Source organism: Spermophilus citellus, assembly GCF_964194105.1.
Source record: "Spermophilus citellus genome assembly, chromosome: 14".
Taxonomy (NCBI): Eukaryota; Metazoa; Chordata; class Mammalia; order Rodentia; family Sciuridae; genus Spermophilus; species Spermophilus citellus.
Genome location: NC_138194.1, coordinates 43,574,457 through 43,599,655, shown reverse-complemented (window position 1 = coordinate 43,599,655; position 25,199 = coordinate 43,574,457). Strand labels below are relative to the sequence as shown.

The 25,199-nt window shown below is 35.6% G+C and overlaps 1 protein-coding gene across 14 annotated transcripts in view; it reads left to right on the top strand.

The window, feature by feature from the left end:
* The window catches only part of EYA1 (EYA transcriptional coactivator and phosphatase 1), a 312,348-nt gene that overhangs the window by 164,600 nt on the left and 122,549 nt on the right, over nt 1–25,199 (top strand). For 9 of the 14 annotated variants that reach the window (XM_081266699.1, XM_081266705.1, XM_081266702.1 and 6 more), the window contains 2 exons: nt 4,408–4,457; nt 6,017–6,144. The exons of 3 other annotated variants lie outside the window; for them this stretch is intronic. In XM_081266699.1, the coding sequence (XP_081122825.1) occupies nt 4,408–4,457; nt 6,017–6,144 (178 nt within the window). The remainder of the gene's footprint in view (nt 1–4,407; nt 4,458–6,016; nt 6,145–25,199) is intronic. 2 more of the 14 variants (XM_081266706.1, XM_081266693.1) reach the window with 1 other exon arrangement.

Below are 25,199 nucleotides of genomic sequence, written 5' to 3'. Positions count from 1 at the left end.
TAAGTACAGCATTCACAAGAATTCAGTAAATTCAGAGCTGTCATTGAATTTAGACAAGCATTTTTGTTTCATTTCTTAAAATAGTAAGGGGTACAAAAAGTTGATACTTAAGTATATAGCGTAGTTTTATAGGTTTGGGGTTGTTTTTATAATGTCTTTCAGGGTAGGTTTTATTTTATGCTTGTTTGAGTCTTTACCCTCCTGCTTGGGATTTGAGGACATGCATCCATGAATAGTCATGCTTTTGTATGATCAAACATTTGATATTTGATTTTCTTGATACTTGAATTCGCCTAAGGCCCAAATTGTTCACTAAGTGAGCAGGCAACCATAGATTTTCAATCTTTGAAAATTCTTCCCGGTGACAGACATAGAAGCCTAATTGAGCCACTGGCCACTTTTAGAGTGCCAAATGGAAGTCAACTGCTATGTGAGTTTCACAGACATGATAAATGATTTTCTCAAAAGAAACTTTCCATTCGAATGGGGAAATTTTTTTTTTAAAAAGAATACACTGGAAAGAAAAACATGCAGTGAGAATAAAGTCACATTTATTTAATCAGTTATCAAAAGTATTTTGCTCAATATTTTACATAATTGCTATTTTTTTAAATAATACTCTAAAGCTATAGGTAGAATACTATGATTTGAATACTTATTTGGTTTTTGTTTCATAAGGACTCTAATTTTCTTTAAACGAGATTTTGCAAAATGTAATATAGGATATTTAAATACAGTAATCAGTAATCAGTAAAGCATTAAGGCATTTACTTTATGGAGTTTTCGATAAAGAAGAAAATATAATGTTGACATTTTAACATTATATTTTATGTCTCTCCTTACAGCTTCATTTCAGTTTTAGGGTTAGATTTTTCTTTAAAATATTGAGGTTTTTATTACAACACTAACACCACAGTTGGAGATATTGATTGAGGAGATATTTTAGCAGGAATATATTCTGTTTAAAAATCAGATTTATGGCTAAGGTACTTTTTTAAATATCTATAACATACATTCTGATTAGAAAATTGCCATTGTCTTTCAAATTTGGGAGTACTCAGGTTGAACTGTGGTTGGACAAAACTAGCTTGCCTGCCAATTCTATTTATTTAGATAAGTTCAGTACTTTCACTTTGAAAATTTCTTTTCAGTTTGAAAAAAAAAGTTTTATAGTCATTTTATAAAAATTGCTTCTAGCAATCAAAAAAAAAAACCCTATGGAAAACCCATAATTTGGACAAGTACCTACATTTTATTTGCTGTGTGATGCTGAGATTTAGAATCCCTTTCCATTTACAGTTTACTTTTCACAGAACATTATTAACTTTTTGGCTTCATACATGATCTTCTGTCAGATGCTTTTGATTTGTAATTTAGCAAAGTATAATAAACAGTGCAAAAGTCATGAATTTTGCTCTGCATCCTGAGCTCTGTGGTAGGGAAAATGTGATAAAATGTGTACCTTAATTCTTGTTTGATGATCTCTCAAAGCAAGTTTGCCTTCTGGAAATAATTTCTGGGGCTGAAGAGCATGGTATTAACAGATTTAATGTGGCTCTTCAATGGATTGGAGAAGTACTATGTGAGGTTTAACAAAATGAGAGAGACAAATTGAACATCAACAAAAGTTACATCTGTGAAGAATTATAAATTTAATTAGAAAAAAGGCAAACTTAAAAGACCTCATTAACTAATCAGAAGTCAAAGTTACTAGTTGAGGATCTTTGAATTTAAATTCTAAGGAGTTCTGCTATCTTTTCTTGGTATTTTCACAGCTCTGTGAGTGTGCTACTATGTGTATTCTATACGAAGAGTTTTTAAAAGCATTAAAGTGAAATGACTTCATTGTAATGTAAGATGGCCATTTATAATGGAATGGGAAATATTTCTACACTCATAGAAGCATTTGAATTAAAAATACCAGATTAGGAGATGACAAGAAATATTAAGTTTATGAGTGTAAAGCAGAAAATGTGAGCTTACTGAATGCTTACCAGCACTTCTGTGGAAATATTTTTTCTCTTTTGAACAAAAATATCCCTAGTTAATTATTTTTGAAACACATTATGGTTTGAGACCTTTAAAATACAGAAATCTCCTTAGACATTGTTAAACATGAGAGAAAATCAACACCAATCAGAAATAGGTGTTCTTTTTAGATAAGTCATTATAAGAGTATGTTTCCTTACTGAACTGTAATCTTGTACTACACATAAAAAACTAAAAGCATGTGAAGTGTAGCATTTTGTAAACTGTAACTAATTTTGCTCACATCTGTGTCTAATTGTTGTCTGCATTCGCATTCTTGAGAGTAGATTTATTTTTCCTGGACCACGATGTGGATTCAGCTGACCAGCCTAAGTGAGGATTAGTTGTTTTAAAGTTATTTTGATTAAAGAGTCATTTTTAAATACAGTAACACACAACACATGGTTTAAATAATCCTTGAGACACAAAAGAATATATCTGAAGTATACTTAATGAAATGAAGATCATGGCTGTGGACTTTCAAAAATTGTAATGTATGAAAGTACAGTAGAGACTGGGTTGCACCAGCATAAAAGAAATGTGTTGTGAAATGCAATTTTTTTTTCAATGAGGAAATGTGTTAGAACAATTCTTGAAATTGTTTTTATTAGCAACAGTTTTGACTTTTAAATTTAGATATGATAGGTTAAACTTCAAATATAAGCAAACTTTCAAAGTACACAGTGAAAACTAAAATTATATTTCCAAGACTATGCTTTCTAGCTAATGTTAAAATGCAAATGGATTTTAACATTTAACAGAAAGTGTGCTTTACATACTCTCACATAATTAAGCCAAGAGAGTTCTTAAACTAAGTTAGTTCTCACCTATAATTTATTCCAGGTGTATTAAAGTGGTGGGGGGGGGCGAGAAAAAGGGAATTTATCCTTGAGGTATATTGTTCCAGTTTCTGAAAGAAACCATTTAATCTTATGTGAGAACATTAATTTTAACAAAAATTGCAGAAATCTGTCATCATAGTAAGGCACATCTGCAGGGACTAAGATGCCATTTCTACTTAACACTCAAGCATCTTTTAACAATTGTTTTTTGTCTTACACGTATTCTAGAAATCATACCTAGAAATTTCACATAACTCCATACCAAGACATTTAGACCTTAAGATGCTTTATTCTTGCCAGCAAGATAGTGTCTTAATTTCATAAATCATAATTTTAAAAAATAACAGGACTCAACAGGAGATGTTTGGTTGGATAACTTTAATGTCATTTGAGATACTTCAGTTCTCATCTTTGTTCTGTGTCCCTAATTGATGTCAGTTCAGGTTGAATGAAAATGCACATCAAAGATTTGGAATTCTGAGCCATTTAAACATTATGCAGAATGCTATTTCCTGCCTGCCTAGTTGTTAGGCTGAGCTTGGAAGCCAGCAGCAGCCTAGCTCACCTGAGCTTTGTCACCTGCTGGCAGTTAGAGCTGCCTCTGGCAGTAGGGCAGTGACTATTAAAACCAGCACAGTAGTGAAGTTAGTTGTTCAGTGAAGTCCCCAAATACAGATTTATCTAGAAACAAAAGAGCCTAAGGAGCTGGTTTAATTGGGACGTTAAATTGATTATTCGACTGGTCTTTTTTTAGTCTAAAAGACAGAAAATTAGCCATCCCCACCCCTTACCAAAAAAAAAAAAAAAAAAAAAAATCTGACCACTTTGGTATGTTGTAGGGCAGAGCTGCATAAGCACTCATTGACTTTTAATTTGGAATGGGTAAACAAGCACATTGTTCAGTGCTGTGACTTTGGGTATGAAAACTTGCTTTTGCCATTTACCCTTAATCCTTTTGCCTGAAAGGTGCCCAGGAGCTGTTTTAGTAAACGTTAAATAACAAATAGTAAATGTGGGAGCAAATCATCGTGATAAGGATAAGATATTGTCAGGAGTCAAAGGGGTGGGCGGGAGCTGTGTTTCAGTTGGTGATAACAGAGGTTGAAAGAGGTTCTGAGGATGCTGGGGGATTATTGCTTGAACTGCTGGTGCTGAACGCACTCATTTTGTTAATAGCAATTTTTTTTTCCAAGCACCTTTTCCAAGCTGCCTGGGCAAGGCTGCTTTGCATGTTGATTGGGGGAGGGGTAATCCCGTTTGCAGCTGTCATAGGCCAGTGATGAATCACTATCCCGTCATTTGGCTGCCTTCCCCCCCCCCCCCCCTGACAAGGGGAGGAGGAGGATAGACCTGCAGGAGGAAACAACAGTTGAGACCTCAACTTAAAGACAATATGCCTTTCACTGCAGCAGTATCCTCTTTTTTCTCTTTTGGTTAAAAGAGAGCATTGTCGGTCTCTGCCATGTGCTCTGTATAATTAAGAGCTGACACTGAAGCTCAGTAACAACAGCTTCTAATTTTTTACCCCTGACCACAGGTGCAAACATCTCAAACCAGTTCAGATGTTGCTGTTTCCTCAAGTTGCAGGTAAGGATATTGTTGATATTTGACATTTTTGTAGATTACCTTTCTGTGACCCAGACCTATTTTTGTCTAGTATTTCTTAATTATTTCTATTAATAGCAACAGCCTCAGTTGGCAATTACTTAACAATTTATGTGTGTGTGCTTGTTAAAAAAAAAAAAAATGCCTAAGTGTGTGGGACAGGAATAGGAGCCTTGGTTTAAAAATGATTATGGGATATTTTCTGGTGTTAGGAAAACTGAACGTGAAGTGGGAATTGGGAGAGAAAAACTGCACTTGAAACCATTTCCAGTTTGATTTCTTGACCTGAGGAAGTAAAGATCTATTTCAGAAGTAAAATGGCTCAAGTTAAAGATGTTTGAAAAACTGATATCGACAGTCACTTTAAGTGCAGCCTCTCAATTAAAATGACTATACCTTTTATTGATCTGTTGGGGATGAAGAGCTTCATATATAGAACATTAAACCTCCCCCCTTACTTATTTATTTTTTAGAAAAGCACATAAAGTTTAAAATGAAGGGAATGTGAGCCTCAGACATTTAAAACGTAGCTGTCAGCAAACAGTATATGAATGTGTTTTGAGTGACTGTAAGTAAGTCCTCTCTTCTCTTCATTAATGAAAGTATTAATTATAAATCTAGCTCTGAAATTGACTTTTGGACCTCTTCAGAATAAGTTCATGCTGAGTCTGAGACCTTTCAGAAGGGACTGGCTTGTTTTCATATAGTAAAAAGTGCAGCATTATAGGCAGAATTGTAGCATTGAAGTAGAATTGTCCTTATTTCCCTCAATGACAGCTGAGGTATTCCGAGTGCTAATGCTCATAGGGACTCACTGTATGTTGGCCTTATCCTTTTTCAATTGGGCACGCTGTATGTAATCCACAAAGCAAACAAGTGAGCCGACATCATAATGTTTTAATGCTGCATTTGTTTCAAGGGAAACAGAGGAACAATTAAGTAGTTTGCCAGAGTAAACACATGCATCAGGACTATCTCATTCCCTGTCACTAGACTATAGGTTTCAAGTGTTTTATTTGGTTTGGAGACCCATTAAATTACAATTGGGTGGTAAATTATAAGGAAGTACCTAGTGCTAATTTATTAGATGAAACAGATTGAATAGAAAAGTGATTTTTTTTTCTATTACACTTGTTTACATAGTTTCCTTTCTGTTTTAGGGGAAAAAAATGCCTTTGGGGATTTTTTCTTAAATATAAAAAGAAAACCATGACTACATTTTTTAAAAATGAAAATAGATGTCACTGTGTAGCATTAGACCTTATGACTTGATACATTATGTAAAGTACCGAAGAGGAATTTTTAAGAACTCTTTGTGAATGTTGGGCTGGATAGGTAGAGTAAGTGGCATGCTTTAATAGTGCAGGTAGTGAATATGACTGAAGTAAAAATGCAGAATGAACTATTTTGAGTCTAAGAAAAGAGATACAATGGGACTTTTGTGTGAGTGTGTTTCAAAGAAGGTGTCAAGTCGTTAGCGCATTAAATAGCAGTGTTATGAATTTGGTACATCTGTCAAATGGAAGGCTTCTTGTCTTTAGGTCTATGGAAATGCAGGATCTAACCAGCCCGCATAGCCGTCTGAGTGGTAGTAGTGAATCCCCCAGTGGCCCCAAACTCGATAACTCTCATATAAATAGTAATTCCATGACTCCCAATGGCACCGAAGGTGAGTGTCTGCCTTCTCACTGTTTGCTTTGCACCTTGTTTCTTCCTCAGTATACGCTTCATTATTAGGTGGTTGTGATTTCAGTTGTCAAATCTGTTGTACTGCTGTTCTATTTTCCCTTTAGGTAATTTGACTTATGAATCAGTATTCCTCATTAATTAGCTGCTGGATGTTACTAGTTACTGTTATATTATAGACTGTTTTTATTTTACATAGATGCATATATATGCACACACATCTTATACATATGTGTATGCATGACATTTTGAACCTGGGAGTGTATTTTTATCTCCTTGTCGATCATGTCTACAGCACACTATCAATTTTCTTTGTTTTACTCTATGAGCAATGAAAAATTGGAATCATTTCCTTTATTTTACTTTCCATTTTGTTATTAAATACAATCAAATTTACTTAACTGTAAAATTGGACTGGATTGTTTCTAAAGGTCAATAAAATAATTGGCATGCCTAGTGTTCTTGTGGCTTTGGCAATTAAAATATAAATAAGTAAAAAAGAAATACTTAATTTGTTTACCAAATATGCAGGGTTATTTGGAAAATTACATAAAATTTATTTACTTTTTAAAAGTTTAAGTAGTATAAGCAGTGCTTTTAAAATTATTTATAACACAGGAGTAAGTTTTATTTGAAGAGAAACACCTTTTTAATTCATATATTCCTGAATCTGAATATACAAGGTTATATGTATGTATCAATACCTGTTCTGTACATTTAGGTGCTATGCATGTTTTTGTAATTTCAGCACATAGAAGGATGTGTTACATATTACACCATATTTATTTCTATTTTAGCTTATTAAAAATTACTTCTTCACAGATATTTTTTGCATTATTTATTTTTAACTAAGCCTCAGAATGTTGATGAACTTAGAAAATAAGTTTCACTAGAAGTCCAATGAATTATCCATGTTACAATTCCATCCACAGACAAACCCTTAACCATCAATTCCAAACTACTATGATGATCTTTTTTTTCATATAGTTTTGAAAATAAACAAAAGTAAATGCTATAAAATTATTGCTAATATTTATTAGTGAAACTTTTTGAGATCTATAAAGCTATGACATTTGTAAAAGATAAACTATAGAATCAGTTATTTCTGACATAAAATGTCTTGATTTGTGTATCAACAGTAATTGTTTTCATATATAACTGTTCTGTGTTTTTCTTGAAGAGTATGTATATTTATTTCCAGTGCTTATAGAAACTGGTTGTTGTCAAAAGTAGAAACTTTGCTGATCTAGTAAAAAAAAAAAAAATCTCTGAATAAAGTGTCTTTTTATCTGAAACTTCTTTCTATTTCAGTAGTCAAAGAGAAAAAATTACTTATAGGAAAGTAATTCTAGTGTATAACAAGTAGATTTCATGGAGCGAGTGCGAGTAAGCAGCCCTCTTTCCACACCTTCTGGGATTTGGCTGCAGGTGGAAGCAGGCCTGCAGGACTACAGACTGGCTGTGGATATAGTCACACAGCCCACTGCAGGTCCCTGCTCTGACACCCACTCCAGGGCCAGCATGCTGGGTAGCCACAGAAGGGCCAAGGGTGCAAGCCTTTAACAGTCACTCCATCACTGTAAAGGGTAGATAAGACAACAACTTAAAGTAACTTAAATCTAAGGAAGACTTAGCAGTTGAACCATTTTGCCGAACAGAATATGCCAAAGAGTAATCATTAAACACTGATAGCTAATTATTTGTATATGAAACAGTGAAATGGAAGTAAGAAGTATTAATTTTCTCAACATGTTATTGGCAAGTCATCTACAAATAAGAAACACCCTGTATTGAAGCAGAGTTCGTGTTTGGGGATGGCTTTGTGTGAATGAGGTGTGGTGTGACTAGTGCTAATATATTTCTGAATATTTATATTTCAGAGCTTGATATCACATTCATATTCAGGGATGCTGTGTTTTGTGAGATTTTTGCATAACCAAAATAAGGTTGAAAGAATACAATATTTTAGGTACTTGTAGTATCTCTGAACCATTTGGTCTGGGAAATAATCAGAAATTATTTGTTTTCTTTAAAAAATATTCTATGTCTTCTAAATGCATTTTTTAGACATGATTAAAAAAAAATACATGGTATTTCATCTCCTGTTTTCAGGCATTATTCATAGGCATAATTTGCAAGGGTTGGAAAGTGAAGTTAGAAGTATCAGTATGAATTATTCAAAGCACAAAAGGAATTTTTGGCAATCCTCTGAAATGTTTAGCTTTATTTCACCAGGCACTGTGAAAGTATGGACCCCAAACTTTCTTCATGGTCCATGCTACAAAGCTATTTAGATCTGAACAATATCATAAAGTTCTAGGTTGCTGTGAAGATGTGAAGTCATTTATTGTGCTACTTATATGTTCCATTATGTACTTGTTTCATTCCTTTCAGCCACCGCTAGAGGAGTGAAGCTTAAAATTAGTTAATTCATTAACATCTGGCAAGCTTCCCTGGGATATATGATCATTATAGATTTTCCTATTCCTTAAGATCTTATTTAGTTAGAAAACAGCAGTGTTTACCAATGCCTTAGAGGAATGAAAAAAAAAATGAAAAAGAAATTCATTAAAATTTAAGTCTTGAAAATATCACCTCCCCTAAGTTACACACACACACACACACACACACACACACACACACACACACTGATTTGGATTTAAGTGAATTTTCTGCAGCCCAATTTAAAATAGTCTCAGCTCAATTGAAATTAATTAGGTCAACAAAACTCCATTTACTTACACAGTTGCTGGGGTTGCCTGTGTCTGTGTAGGGTTGTCTTTTCTCAGTCATTTTTTTCACTTCCTGCCACCACTTGTCCCTATAATGAGGCAAAGAAAACAAGAAAATCTCCTGAATCAAAAAACCATAACTTCATCTAAAGAACAAACAAGAAGGGAACGGAATGGAGAGGCAGAGAATATTGAGTTTCTTCTTAACGTCTGCTGCCAAATTATCATAAGACTCAGTGTTTGTAGGTTCTGTCCTCACAGGCTAGTGCCTACTTTCAAGGTTCATCTAAGGGATAAAGATGGAAAGGCACTGAGTTAAAGCCTCATATACTGAGCTTTTTAATTTCCTAGAGTAAATTTTCTTCAGTTATAATAGTTTGAATGTTTTAAAACTTTCAGCTCTTCTCATTTTGATATTTCAACCTCTCTGAATCATGATTGTTGCAGTTAACTGTTGGTGTTACCCAGCTTATACATCTTTGAAACATAAAGTACAAGTAGCTAGATAAAAATAGTAAAAGAGTAACATAAATGATTGCTTGACCTGCATTGAGAAAAAAGCACCATTAGGAGTGATAGGTTTTTCCAAATGAACTAATGAACATTTTCAATACTATTAAACAAAACAACCCAGAAGACACTAATGAATGGTTGTGAAAACAGTTAATTGTGATCTTTCTTTTAACTCTTTTCTCTGGTGTTTTGGGCACTTTATCTTAATAGACATTTCTTATTAGATCGTTAAAGCATAATTTTTAAGAAAATAGGCTTTCAGCGGTGATGCTTCTTTTGATAAATATCAAAGTGTGGAATGTGAGGGAGGAGTATCTTCCAGCCTTTATTGGGGAAGGCTTTGTGTTGATATTTGGGTTAAATGTGAGAAGTAGTTGGAAACCTTTCCTTTAGAAGGACTCAGAGCCTAGCAGTAAAAGGATTTTTATTTGCCTACCTAATTAGGGCCTTGTTTGCAAAGCGGGGATTCTTTCCATCTTTGTTTTCTCTGGTTGTCTTAAATCCATGGGAGCCTGGGATTGGTCAGTTCCTGTATTGCTACTCAGAGTGTTTATTTTGGGTTGTTTTGGGGGTAGAGAATGGAGAAGGATAAAAAAGAGGTGTGAGTAAAGCTAAGAGTTCCCAAACTGGGAGTTTTCTCTATTGTAAATTCAGATTAAAAAGCAAGAAGCTTAAACCAGTCTTGATAATTTTGTCTTAAGTGACACAAAACCAGATGCAATCGGAATTTTCACTGTAAATAGAATTTCAGGAATTCTGATGGCAATTCAAATAGTAATTTTGAATTGATATATCAGATTTCCAAGGTGATAACAGATTATAATCTTGAATTAGGTGACTAAATTATTTAAAATTATTTAAAATTCATTCAATGGTATTTTGCATATTTTCAAATGATAATTTAATTCAATAACACATTTATATTATCAGAATATTTTAAATTATCATATCATTTCTGCAAAGCTGAGAACACTAGCAAATTATCTGAATTTGTTTTTTTCTCCTTGTAGTTTTGATTTAGTAAGATATAATTCTATGCAGTGAGAGTATCTTTAAGAAATCTTTTCTTACAGGAAAAATCTAAACTGGAGTGGATGTATATAAAATTATGGTTTGAGGCTGCATTTTATAGGCTATGTTTATCTATCTGTGGTCAAATATTCTGAAGTCAATAGAAACATAGTAATCTAATTTTATTATTGTTTACATTCTGCACAAAATTTAGTTTCTGGAAGACTAAGGGAGGGGCATCATGAATAAAGGAGTTTGTAAGTGGCATTTTTAGAATTTGTTTATAGCCACAAAATTGGCCTCTTATAAATTATTCTTAAGCAAAAGCCATGAAAGAATGAACAAAATAATTTGTTAGGATTTAATATTTACTATATCATATATATGGGAATAAATTTCACATTCATGTTGCTAATAATAAAAATGGCTGATATTAATGAATAACTTGTTGTTAGTCATTATGTTGACCATTCTCTGTTTTGTTTTTTTAATTAATCTTCAGAAAATGCCTTGAGATTGCCAACAGAATGGTTGAGAGTGTGGAGTTGAATCCTGGCTCCATGATTTACTAGCCAAGTGAACTCGGGCAAATGAGTTTCTGTGTGACTCAGTTTCCTCATCTTTAAAATGGGGATAATAACTGAACTTACATTGGGTTTGCTGACAGCCTGTCATATAAAAATTGTAGCATGTTTGAAACTTACTCTAAGCGCTCTATTTATTAATTACTATATCATATATAAACCATAGTCATAGTGATACCTGTTCTCTAAACCAAGCCTTAGAAAGTTAAATGGCAAGTTTAAAGGAAGATGGTCCATAATAAATTCTCTGAGTTAGTATATAAATTAGTTCTGTCTCAGTCAGGAACCTGTACATTTAGATCACTTGTTCTATGAAGACGATATGTGATTCTCATCCGCTGCAAATGCCTTTTCTAATACCTCCCTGGCTTTCTCTTCCACACTGATCCCTTCAAAATGGAGAAAACCATTTCCTAGCAAACAGCAGAATTGTACCAGAACAACATCAGAGGCTTTGATGACAGAGGGATTCCTTATAAGGGTGACTCCACAGGGTAGTTACACTCTGGTCTTCAAGTTCTGGTGTGTGCGGGTGTGTGAGTTTTCTTCCTGTGGTCACGCGTGCATGGCATATTGCATCAATAGGTTAACTTCGGGGGGGGGGGGGGATTGTCTCTAACTAGTTTTCAAAGCTTCAGACTTAATTATAATTCCATTAGCCTTCTGTCTGTGTTAAGCCTCTTGGAGATCAAACAGAGATGGGAAGTCATCTCTGCTTTTCATTATAATAGTCATTATTATATGCACATTTGGATTGCAGCAGTATTACTGTGAAATTCAAAAAGCAGTTGCAGTTGCTACTGCTAAAACTAAATGTTTTCTACCTCAGGAAATATTTTGAAGTTGATGGTAAATTTGGTCCCAATTTGGTCACATTTCTCTTGACTTTGAGAACCCGATTGACCAAAGGACACTATGTTGGCATTTGGTAGGGACTCTATAGGAACAGCAGTTGCCAGAGCCGAGAGTTGGGAATATGCTTGGTATGTTCTAGGAACAGCAAGGAGCTGTGTTTGGCTATAGAGGAGGTGAGGTCAGAGGAATAAAGGGGTAGCATGTGAATAAAGTGAGCAGAGTGACAGATACACTCTATAGCCTATCATCTGTAGCTCACTAAACTTGGGAATTCAAGTGCTTATTGACTGCAGCTAGGTTCATGTGTTCTAGACATCTGGGCTTTTTGATAAACTAGTAACTAGATACAGAAAGCCCTCAGTTATTTTCAGTTGCTAATAGGTCAGAGAATCATAGGTCTATGGCATCTCTGCCCCGAATGGGCCAGAACTTCAGTATGAACAGAAACACATTTTCCCAAGATCATCCTATTTTCTGGGAGAAAGTTCTAGTTCCCTCCAAGGAGACATGAACTTTTAGACTAATTCATATCTCTTTGTTCATAGATTTCTTGCTTTAAATAATTTCTGACTTCTTCCAAGAGTGCCTTGGGGTAAGCAGTGTATAGATAAAGTGATGGTGGTGGTGGTACTTGTGTGTGTTGTGTGTGTGAATTCTCACCTTGCTTACTTGGAGTTAAGGGCTAAGGGTAATTCATTCTTCTCTCTTGAACACTAAGCATACAAGATCATAGAAGAAATTTATATATTACAAATTTACCAGTTTTTAAATTTTTACTTTGAATTAGGAAAAAAAAATCTGTCCTTCAGCTGTTCTTTGAATGCTTGTTACCTTTACTAAGAAAGAATGTAAGTTCTGAGAGGCTAATCAAGGATTTATGTTGTCAAGTTTTAGTATCCCAAATTATTTAGAAATGAAAACTTACTTTGGTTATGTTCATGGTAATTTGCTAGTTTTGCATATTTTTCAGTTTGATTTTATGCATCCAATATCTCATTACATTCCAAAATACAGATGAATCCCACCAAACACATTCCAAGGAGGTATGTTTATGTGCTTCCCATAGAACAAATTAGAAACAGTGTTTCTTTCTGAAAAGTGAAACAATATCTAAGATGCTTACCTATTTTACCATTACATTTATTACTAATATGGGGAATTTTAAATGGAAAGAATCTGTGTAGCAAATTATGAACTGAGTTTTTACTATTTATTTGAGCACATCATTTTATTTTAACTTTAATATAATCTTTAAGGTGACTTTTAATGCCCTTGATTTTAAAGAGGTTAACTGTCTAGCCTGTGTACATGGCATGTTAGCTGTATTGGAGAAGAGATTCAAAGGCACATCAGGCTAATTTCAGAATCCACATTGTTTGTGCTTTTTACATTTCTAGACATCTTGCTGAAATACTTTATCTGTCTAAAGAAATTTTTATGTTATCTAAGATTAAGACCAAGATGAAAAATGTACAACATTACTTACATGCCTGTTCTGCCTGTTAAAATCTCCAGGCTTCTTAGAGGCAGGAGAGCCTTGTTCAGTATTGTATCCCCAGCATCCAGCAAAAGGTTCAGCACTGAATGTTTATTAAATGAATGCCCTCTGGTACTAAGCAAATAATGAAGGTGATTATAACAGAAAGCATCTTATCACTCTACTTACAATGCATTAATAGGCTCAAGAAGATTTCTAGAGCTTGGTTTTTAAATTATTGAAATTCACCATTTCACAGACCAGTTCAGAGTAGCTATGATAGGCTGTCCATCCAGACAGCATCCACAGTCAACATTGTTACTGATTTTGAATTTGATCACGGTAACTGGCTTGCATTTGACCCACACTAATTTGTTTCATAAATGAAAACTTTGTTGGAATTAAGTATTTTAGCAATGATGCAGCAACTTCAATGTAGTATGTAACTGAATGATAGATAAGGCCGCTCATCTAATTAGGTGTAGTACTTTTGTAAGAAGTTAAAGGAATGAAAATTGGAGATGAAATATTTCAAAGGTGAGGGGAAATTGAAAGAGTGATGTTACATCCAGGCTGTAGTAAGAGTGAGAATGTGGTTTTTACAGTTTTGGCAAAGACTTTCCTAATTGGAAGAGTGTGTGCGTGTATGTTGTGGGAGACATGCACAGTGCACAGAAATAGGGCCAAGACAGTCAGCCAGGGCACATGCTGAAGGCCTTAGGTATCATGTTCAAGAATTTGAATTCATTTGAATAAGAGACCTGACGGCTTACACATAGGTGAGTGATGTGATTGGGTTTATGTTTTAAGAAGTACCCTTAAGTAGTATTTTGAAACCGTGTTCAGGAGGTGGTGGGCAGTGAGAAAGGATGCTAGGTGAGAAATAATGAGGACATTTGACCTGAAACCATGTGTTTATTTACATATTATTCTTTCAGCTCAATGACATCCTTGCCTTAAGGAAAGTAAACTGGGAAAGGAGTCAAAATGTTTAAAAATAGGACATCAGTATCGCATGATGGTGAAAGCATGAATTTTCCAGTCAGACTGATTGGGGTTAAAAAAAAAGTCTCAGTTTGGGCCAGGTGCAGTGGTGCACAGTTGTAATTCCATGGCTCCAGCCATGGGGAGGCTGAGGCAGGAGGATTGTGAACTCAAAGCCAGCCTCAGTAAAAGCAAGGCACTGAGCAACTCAGTGAGACCCTGTCTCTAGAGAAAATACAAAATAGGGTTGGGGATGTGGATCAGTGGTCAAGTGCCCCCGAGTTCAATCCCTAGTACAACAACAACAACAACAACAACAACAACAACAACAACTCAGTTTTGCTATTAGTGCAGGATATAGCTAAGGCAAATTTTGAGAAGCATCAGAGCAGGGGGTCAGAGGGAGTCCTGAGGCCAGGATGCCTCTGTTGGAGGCATCTCTGAGCTCTACCACTCACTGGCTACCTAGTGTGATACCTCTGCATCTTAGTCTGTGAAATGAAGATGGTAGGGCTACCTACCTGCCGTGTCACTAGGTTGGTTAAGTAAGTTGAGAACAGAGTCGAATTCCTAGGAAGTGCTTGCTATCCATTGGCTGCTCTTAGTATTACTGAGCGTCTGCTTCTTTCAGTGTAAAATGAGGATTGCCCCTTTCTTACGGGGTGTCATGACATGAGTCTGTCTAACACACAAAGGATGGTTACTGTCATTGACTGCATGTTAAAAGAAATAGCAGTTATTATTAAGTAATATTAAATGTTATATTTTTTAAAAGAAACGTATCCTTTGGGACTGACTGTGCAGTAGTGAAGGGTATTTTCTCCTCCTTTGAGCCCCACACATAGTGACTCAGCCTCTGCCCGGGCTGGCAGTACTTGCAGTCCTTAAGTGCTCACTTGATTAATACTCAGTGTGGGGAGGGTTTGTGTCTGGATGCTCCTGTGAGTGGGTGAAGGATGGGAAAAGGGTACTAATCATTTGGTAGATTGATTACATTTTAGGTAAATAAGTCATTTTTCCATATTGATGTGATTGAGATTCTGAGTCCAAGCCAACTCATCTGCTTCCAATCTTCATACACTCGTCTAGTTTACCATCTGTTAATTTGCAACATACACTGATATACTTTTATTCAGTGCCCTGGTATTCTCAGATAATCCTATTGCCCTGTTGCTTACTCATTTCCTAGGTCTATATCAGAGCAATGATTAAGGATGATAGAACCCTAATTGGAAAATGCTGAACTCTTTGGTGGACTTATTAAAGATAAATTAACTTAAAAGTTTGAAAACTAGTGTTGTGACCCTGGGCTAGTTGTTTTACTTCTTGAGTCTACAGTTTCCTCATCTTTGAAATGATACAATTGTAATAAATGTCTCATATAGTTGCCATAAGCAGCAAACCAGCTGTAAAGTTCTGAAGTGTTTGTTTATAAAGTGCTTAGCACTATGCCTGGCATATAGGAAGAGCTCAATAAATATAAACTACTTTTAAAATGGTTACTCTTCCATTCAGAAAGCTATATGAACATTGCCTATGTAGGAAAATGAGAGCATTATATTGCTTAAATTCTTAAAACAGAGGCAATCTTTTCATATTGTTGTGCCATGCTTCCATTATCCTAATAAGCTAAAAAGATTTAGATCCTATGTTGGTTTCTAAATGCATGTATCTTTTAAAAGTCATTGAATGGCATATTTAAGATTGGTTCATTTCAATATATATACATTTTACCTAAAATAAAAAGAGCCATAAGTAAATATAAGCTCTAGTTAATGACATGGATGCTGAAATGTTTAGGGGAAATGTTTCTCTCTCTGATTTTGAAATATACGAGAAATGAGATTTTTTTGAAGGATAGACATAGCAAATATATAGTAAAATATTAATTGTTGAATCCAGATGGTAAGTTTATGGTTATTCACTACATAATTATTTTTATGTATGATAAACTTTATAATACAATATTTAAGGAAATGGGAAGCAAACATTTATTTAGTTTTGATTGTGTATGAAGAGTAATGCTAGATTCTAGAAGATAAACACTACTGCTTTAAGGAACTCATGGTCCTGTTGGGAGATATAAGACTTTTGAATACTTGGCAATACTTTTGAAAACTAAAAGGCAATAATCCAGGTAAATTATGAAGGCTAGAATTTTTCATTCTGTGGCTCAGAGTTCCTGGGAGACGGGAACTAGTACCAAAGGTCAGCCAGTTCTCTTATGTAAAAAGCTTGATCCACTGAATGAGAAAATTGACAAACCACACATGTTAATGATTATTAAAATACAAATTTTCATCTATAGCTTCACAGTAGGTTTTTGTCATTCTGCACCTTCTTCATCAACAGGGTAAACATAGGCAATCATTTGAGTTCTGCAATATTTTGGTTTTAGAAAGAGGGCTTCACTCCCAAGCAGGTTAGAAGCCACTGATGCAAACAAAAGTCCTCTCAGTTCAGAAGAAAGAGCTCTTCAGCTTGCTAGGGTCTGGCCAGGCTTCAAGAAGGAGACGGAATTTGAGCTCAGTGTTGGGGAATGGGTAGAATTTGAATAGGTCAAAAAGGGATGGAATGCATTCCAAATGAGGGAACAATAGGAACAAAGGTAGGATAGTTTGGGAGACTGTGAGGAGACCAGTTTAGCTGGAGAAGGAATTGATAGTAGATAAGGTTGGGAGGATCAGCTCCAGCCAAACAGTGGAGGACCCTGAACACTAGGCTAAGGAATTTGGACTTTGTGGTGGAATAGAGAAGCTAGTGAATGTTTTTGAGGAAGGGACTGATATGATAAAAGGGGTTAAGATTAATCTGGCATCAATTTCAAGGATAGATTTGATTGGGAGAGAGATGGGCTACAGGATGGTGGCTTGTGCAATCTGTACAGAGTTTATGTGATAGTTTAGGCAGCTAGTGAGACAAGGATGAGAGTCACTAAAAACAGGAAAGTAGAGTTGCAAAAGACACATCAAAGGTGCACTCCATCTTTACCATTAATTATCACTTCTACAGACAATGTCAGCTAGTCTAGCTCTCCACATAAGTCACTGTTAAATGTCACTACTACACTTCCTGTGAATACCAGATTTTGGAATTGACTAACATTCAGTGTTGGTCTTGTATACCCTTAAGTTCAAGTTTAGTCAAAATGTGTTAATTTGATTTTCAGAAGGTCATACAGTTATGCCCTTTGGAAGAGCTTGTTTTTTTTTTCTACCCTCTTCTAATACTTAAAGTCATCCTTTTTTTTTTTTTTTTTTTTAACATTTAGAGGGATGACAGGCCCTAGAACCAGTCCAAACATAAAGAGACACCTCATTTTCTTTCTTTTTTTTAAGGGAGAGAGGGAGGAGAGAGAGAGAGAGAGAGAGAGAGAGAGAGAGAGAGAGAGTTTTTTTAATATTTATTTTTTAGTTTTCGGCGGACACAACATCTTTTTATGTGGTGCTGAGGATCAAACCCGGACCCCACGCATGCCAGGTGAGCGCGCTACCGCTTGAGCCATATCCCCAGCCCACACCTAATTTTCTAAATGGGAATTAACTAAAAATAAAACATCTTGTTCATGGATTTATATATTTTTCAATGAGGAAATAGTTCAATGGCTACTGATAGTAATTAATTCAATCATGTGTTTTTAAAGCATGGCATCATAAAAAAATGTAGACATTTAGAAATGTGATTTTCCACTCTCCTGTTTTATGGAACAGTTTTATTCTTTCTCTTTCCATATGCCTTTAGTGCTATTGTCCCTTTTGGATCATTTGACAAAGATTTTAAAAGCATACATTTTCATTTCTGCCTTATGGTTTAAGAAAGAGAGTCTTTAAATCTGTGAGTTATATTGTCATTGGATGTAAACCATGACATTGGATGGTTGTGTTTTTCTTTAGTGATCTCAACAGCATAATCATGTGCAGAGTTGCTTTATGAAGGGCTCTTTTGAGGCATATTTGCAGTAATATTCAATATTTGCCTTTGGTTAGTCATGCTCCATGAATTATTATTAAATCTGTGATAGTTTATTTCTCTTTTTACTGATTGAGGCAGGGTCTTCTCTAAACATACAAATGAATATTGATTGATATTATTTTATGCTAATGTGTCTTCTCTAAAAAGCACTTTGTTTTTTTTTTTAAAGTATGTTACATGTGTTCTGTCAATGAGACACTTTGCAAGAACTTGCACATAAGTTCACCCACCGAATGATAATTTGGGAGGAACAAATCTCATGTTTCAGGAGTATTTTTAGTTGCCCCTGTAATCGTCTAATGGAATGAAATTTGTTGTAATCAGTTTTTTACACTTTTTTTTTTTTTACCTTTAACCATTTCTACAATAAACACTGTATTCCAATTGCAAGGCAGGCATTGTGCTAAGTTCTAGAGAGATATAATAATGTAAAATGGTGAAACTCCTACCATGAAAAAGATTTATTATGCATTAAAATGAGTAAGACTATGAAAGACAAAATGAGGTAGAATCAGATAAAAAGGAGACACAAACACAAACTTAGAAGTTTAAGGGGAAAAAGTCATACCTGAGAAATAGGTCAAGGAAGACTTCTTGGAACACTTGGAATTTTGGTTGAAATTTCAAGTATCTGACTTAGTCATGATGAAACTAGATAGACTAATATCATGGGGTAAAGCACTAGCAAAATGGAAGCAAGGAGGAAGCTTTAAACATGTTATTTGGCCAGTTTGGCTTAAATGTCTGTGTAGGGGGATGTGTGGAGCTTTATTTGTGGAATGGGGATTATCGTATCATAGAAAAGTTAGGACAATTAGATAGAACAGTGTATTTTTAAATACTTTCATATTCTTGTAGATTACTAGCTTTTAGGCAAATATAAACTATGTGAGGGGAATGGGAAGTTAACAAAGAGGGGCTTTAATACATAATTAGGGAATAGAAACTTAATTCAGGAGAAAATGGAGAGCCTGCCAAAGACATCAGAGCAGGGGTGCCAGGCAAACCTAAGCTGTAAAAAGATAAAAATCTGCCTGAAGTAGGGAAAATTGGAAGCTGGAAGGCCAACCTGCGAACTTTTTTTTTTTTTTTTTAAGAGAAGAGGTAGATGGTAATTGGGATAGTGGCCCTGAAATCACAACAACAGTTGTGAAAGATTAGAGAGGTAGAATTTATAGACTTGATGTGTTTGTCACTTTACCATCACTATAACAAATTCCTAGGATAATCAACATAAAAAGAAAAGAGGTCTATTTTAGCTCATAGGTTTGGAGGTCACAGTCCATAGTTTTGGTTGGTCCTGTTGCTTTTGAGTCTGTGACAAAAGCAGCACAGTATGGCAAGGAGTGTGTGGCAGAGCCAAATTATTCACCTCACTGTAGGAACAGAAGAAGAAGAAGAAGGGGCAAGGTCCCTTTAAGGGCAGAACCCCAGGACCCGAAGACTGTCCACTAAGCCCCTCCTCTTAAAGGTTCCAAGACTTTCCAGTAGCACCACACCTTCAGAGAATACTTAAGATCCAAATTGAGGAAAGAAGAAGCAGGAGAAATCAGGATGGAAGGGAGACTTTCCGTCTATGTGACTGAGAACATTAAGCAAAAGAGAGATGAATACTATGGAGGGATATTTTATGTTGTGGTAGTTATTTGATATTGTATAATTGGGATGTAATGATTGGACGGTCCCTGCATGTGTGGGGAGTGGGGGGATGTGCACACAGGTAAAGACTTAGAAGTTGTCTACATGACAATGTCTACATGTCATTTAAATAAAAAAAAACTACAGTAAGAAAGAAATTATTGTGAAAGAAAATTCAGACAGGTATAGAGGAGGTGAAATTATAGAACCGTGGAATAAGCAAAAGAAGAAACTCTGGAGATAAAGAAATCTATTTGGAGAAAGAGGGAGCTATTGCTGTATCAATCAGTGAGATAATACGCAAGGAGTAGAGCCCATTCTTCAGAATAATGAAGAAAAATCAAGACTTAGGAATGTTTGTATTGGGCAATTATTAAAATAATAGCTGTAAAAGGCATGATACAAAGGAGTAAAGAGAGAGGGCACATGCTAAGGATTAGAAAGTAAATTTTCAGGAAATTTGGCTATGAAAAATAAGTGTCATGGATAAGAGAGAACCCCAAAGTAGGGAAGTGTTGGAGGTAGCTCTGTGATAGAGCACTTGTCTGCTCTGCTGGAGGCCCTGGATTTGATCCATGGCACCATAAATAAGTAATAATAGGAGAGACCTGTCTTTAGAAAAATGGGAAGCAACCTATTCATATGGAGTTATTGAGAATACCAAGAACCCAGATAATGGAATAGCATTGTAAAGAAGATATGGAAGAGAGAGCAAGAAAAAGAAAAGTGTAGACATTAAGCCCTGCTAAAGGAAAGGACACTTCCACTGAAATTACTGAGAAAAACTGGGAAATGTTGTGGGAACATGACAGATTTAATTCAGTTTCAGCATTCTTTACAAAATATTTGGTGAGAACATATGCTAAGAGAGTGGAGTATGGTTCAGGAGCCTGAGGGAAGTGGGAGAGACTCCATGGAGACCATTCCCAACAGTTGACAAGAGATGGAAAAGAGGGAATGTCAAGCAACAGAATGATTCAAGGGGGTGAAGAAAGATGGGATTTATGTGCACTCTGTCAGCATGCTCATCATGACCCATTCTACCTTGCTTATCCATCCAGAACAGCAGCTGAAGGGCAAACAGTGAAAGATTCCCCATCCTGGGATTAGAGTTTCCAAATAATCTAATTTGATGGTTGAGAAAATGGCATTCTCTGGTGGGGCTAGACATCACTGGCTCTGGATTCCAGTCTGAGCAAGTGAGACTAGTGATGCCAGAGTGGAGAATGGAGAGGGCTTTGGAAAGATGGAATATTCTAGTGAACGATAAGAGCCTGTCTGGTGAGAGTAAGCCAATGCAGGAAGTGAAAGGTGGAATGTCTTGGAGGTACTAAAGTTGTAGGCAGTGATACAGCTGAGCCATTTAATAACCAAAATTGGATGAAGGTAAGTCTCAGAGATGCAGGAGGAGTAGCGGGATGGTGAACTGAGGTTTTGAAGCCATTGGCATTATAGTAGGAAGCAAAATTGAGAGGAAAGCTGAGTTTGTGTCAAGCAAAGACATTGAAGAAAAGTCACGAGAAGAGCTTGGATACAGGCTGGGGAGGATCTGCTAGTCATGTTGGCCAGTGCCTTTCCTGTGTGTATCTAGACAACTTGCTCAAACCACAGCTGGCTCTCAGTGCAGCAGACAGGGCTACCCCTTGGGGATCAACTTGCTTTAACTGCTCTCTTAATTTATTGTGAGAAATATATCTAATCTAATGGACATTGTCTCCTCTGATTGGCCTGTCATCTCCTTGGAGATTTATTTACATGACTGTAATATTCAAAGTACAACCAGAAGTTGCTGGATGGACATGGGATCATGGTGGAATGGCTTAATTGGATGGTCTTGATTGTTATGTCATCACGCTATGATGGATAATTCTTCACTTAAATTTATGGTGAAGGAAGACAGGTTCCTCATTTTCAGAGGCCAGCTTACCCTAAAGTGTGATAGAAAGAGATGGTTACATCTTTCCCCGGAATTCTTGATCCCAACTCTTTTGTATATTATCCTCATCTTCCTTCAGAAAGAGCATACACTGGCTTTACTGATGAAGGTACCAGTTTTCTTAATGTAATCACAATTTAGTCCTGCTTTCTTGAATTATCCCCAGGTTACCTTGATTTGATTTTAGCTATCCTGAGGCATTGCCTTATGATTGATCTTAGAAAAGTCACTTCACTTTAGATTCTTCTCATTCACTTTTCAAAGAATAAGCTTAACTTTAATGTGATGCTTATGAGATTTTGACCCAATTAGCTGTATCTTAAAAATTGCTTTCTGGGGTAGGGATATAGCTCCATAATAAGGTGCTTGCCTGGCATGTGCAAGACCCAGGTGCAATTCCCAGTACTGTTTAAAAAAAATAGGAAAAGAAAGAAAAAATAGGAAAACAAAGAAAAAAGAACAAAATGCTTTGATTTCTCAAAATTAAATAATTAAAGAGATGATATAATAATAGTAGAGGGACTGACTATAAAAAGCATGGACTCTGGACCTAGTGTAGTACTAAATGATTTATAATAATTTATCTTTTATGGTTTTTATTGGTATATTTATAATTATGACAGTGGAATTCATTGTGACATCCATATATGCAAATAATCTAATTTGATTAATATCATTCCCTACCTCTCCTCTTCCCACTCCATAACCCACTTTTTCTATTTTAATATTCTCTTCTATTTTTTAAATTAGTGCATTATAATTATAGATAAAAGTGGGATTCTTTGTGGTATATTTGTACATGAACAGAGCATATGGGTCAATTCTATTTCCAAGTTCTTCCCTTTTCCTCCTTTTCTAACTCCCTCTTAATTCCTTTCCTCTATTCTACTGGTTTCCTTATATTTTCATTTATCTTTATTTAATTCTCTAATGAATATATTGTAATCCGTATACAATCCCCACAAACAGGTGAGGAAGCTGAGGAGCACATAAGATTAGTAATTTATTCCATATTTACACCATTGGTGGCAAAGCTAGACTGAAATTCAATTGATAATTCCAAAGCTGGTACTTTCAACTCTTTATTCAATATTACTACCTAGTATTACTCTCCAGCAGAAAAGAAAAGGGCATCCAGCCCAAAAGAAGAACAACACTACTAGGACTCTTTGTGTTAATGGTGATAATGAATATAGGTTCAGCTCCTACTTGATTCCAGGTACTTTACATAGATTTTTAGGAATCCTTATTGCATTCTTGTAATGAAGATAAAAGGCTTTTAATTTTGCACACAAGGTAATTAAACTCAAAGAATCAAATGTGTTTTAATAAGTCTTAGAGCATTTAATTGCATTCTCTGACTCTTAACACCAAAGCTTGAAGGCATTGATTGAAAGTTGGAACTCTGGATGGGTGATACTCTGGAGAGTTTCCCTGCATAACTCAAGCCTGGAGTATGGGGCCAGTTAAAGGAGTCTGGGGGACCATGGATATTAAAGGGACAAAGAGGAGGAATTTCTGAAGTTTGTAAAGGATGAGTATGAGTAGGTCCTTAAATAGATCAGATGGAAGATTGGAAACTTGAGAAAAAAACAGACATATTTGAATGTGGGCAAACAAGAACAAAAAAATTGTCTCTTTTCTAATAGTCTGATAGTAAATGACAAAAAAGTGTCAGGGAGGTAATACTGGATATTTAGAGGAGCATAGATCACTCACAGATTTTGCTTTTCAAACAGGTAGCTTAGATGGGATAGCTGTTCCCAGCTGTTACACTACCTTAAATATCTAAAACTTAAAAAACTTCATGATGTGATGTTTTTAAGTTCAAAGTCTTGGAGAGGTGGTCCATTATGTCATCTGTAGCCTACTGGTAAATGTGCTCATACTAGTGGGGATGAAATGGGTAACCTTTTGTTTGCTAGATTATTTTTGTCCTTATAATTCTATTCTAAATAGGTATATAGTTGGCAACAACAAAGCCAGCATAGTCTCTGTTCTTTCTGACTTTCCCTTGGACACTATTTTACATCCCAATAAATCAGTAGTCTTTTTAGCATTTGGTCCCTGGCGATCAAAGTATTCAATTACAGGACCTGATACAATCATGAATATCCTGGTAGTTACTTTAAGTACATCCTCTTCCCTTCAACAGTGAACCTTTTTAAAAATTGGATTCATTGGGAGTCTTTATTCCTCAGTGTATAGATGGGTATATTTGAACAAAGGCAAAAAGCAATGAACTTGGATCCTAAAAGAAAACCTATCATCTTCCCTTCCTTTCTATTCTTTTTGCCTAGTTTTAATGGATTTCAAGTATAACAATGTGCCTCTTGGGAGTGACAGTTACATTTGATTAAACTAATCACATGGAGAAGAGCTGGTGTAGGTTTTAGGGGTACAGGGATTGATGTTATAGGCAAGCTTTTACAAAGCAATTGTGTAGTCTAATCAATAGAATCATAGACCGTAGATTTTGCAGACTTAGAAAGTAATTTGGAATAACACTCTACACGGTACAAGAATTCCCTTTTTCTCTTTTCCCGACACTTGGGCATGAAACTTCAGATTTTCCAGCAAGTTTACTACACTGCAAGCTCTGAGAATCTTGGAGGGCAGGCAGGGAGTGCTGGGGTTTCATTTTCCATTCTACCACAGTGTGTGACACTGTGACTCAGCTGCCTTGCTCTCGTAGAGTGGCTCTAACAATGGGAAGTGCCATTTATTATCATCATCCAAGCTTTGTTTGTGGTCCTTGGAGTAAAATCACATTGAAAATTAATATTTATTTTTGTCTCTTCTTCTGTGGCTTTGGGCAATTTCCTACCCTCTCTGGTTTCAATTTTTGCATGCAAAACAAGAAAACAATACCTGACCAGGGAGTTTATGAATGAATTCTGAGATCTACGTATAGAGTTGTCTTGAAGAATTAATGTCTATAAAGACTGACACAGAGTAGGCACTATACATGACCTGTTTCCATCACACCTTATTCTAATCTTTTGCTAAGCTTGTGGGGTTTGATTCTGAGTTCAGAATCCCAGTGGTTATCTGTCCACCACAGAGTAATATAGAACTATTGTTTTTATGTGTACAAAGCATTACATGTGTTCCTTTTTAAGTGGGATAAGGTGTGATGTGGACAATTGGGGAGGTCTCTTTGAAACTGCACTAGTCGTGGAATACTGGCGTTCCTAAAGCCCTGGCAGTATAGTGGTTCTGAAGAGCAAGATCATTAGGTTGCTGGTGGCATGGAGAAATAAGGGAAATACAGGCTTATGTCAGAATTTGTTAACATCAATTAAGACTTCTAACCCAAAACAACTGGCAGAAAAG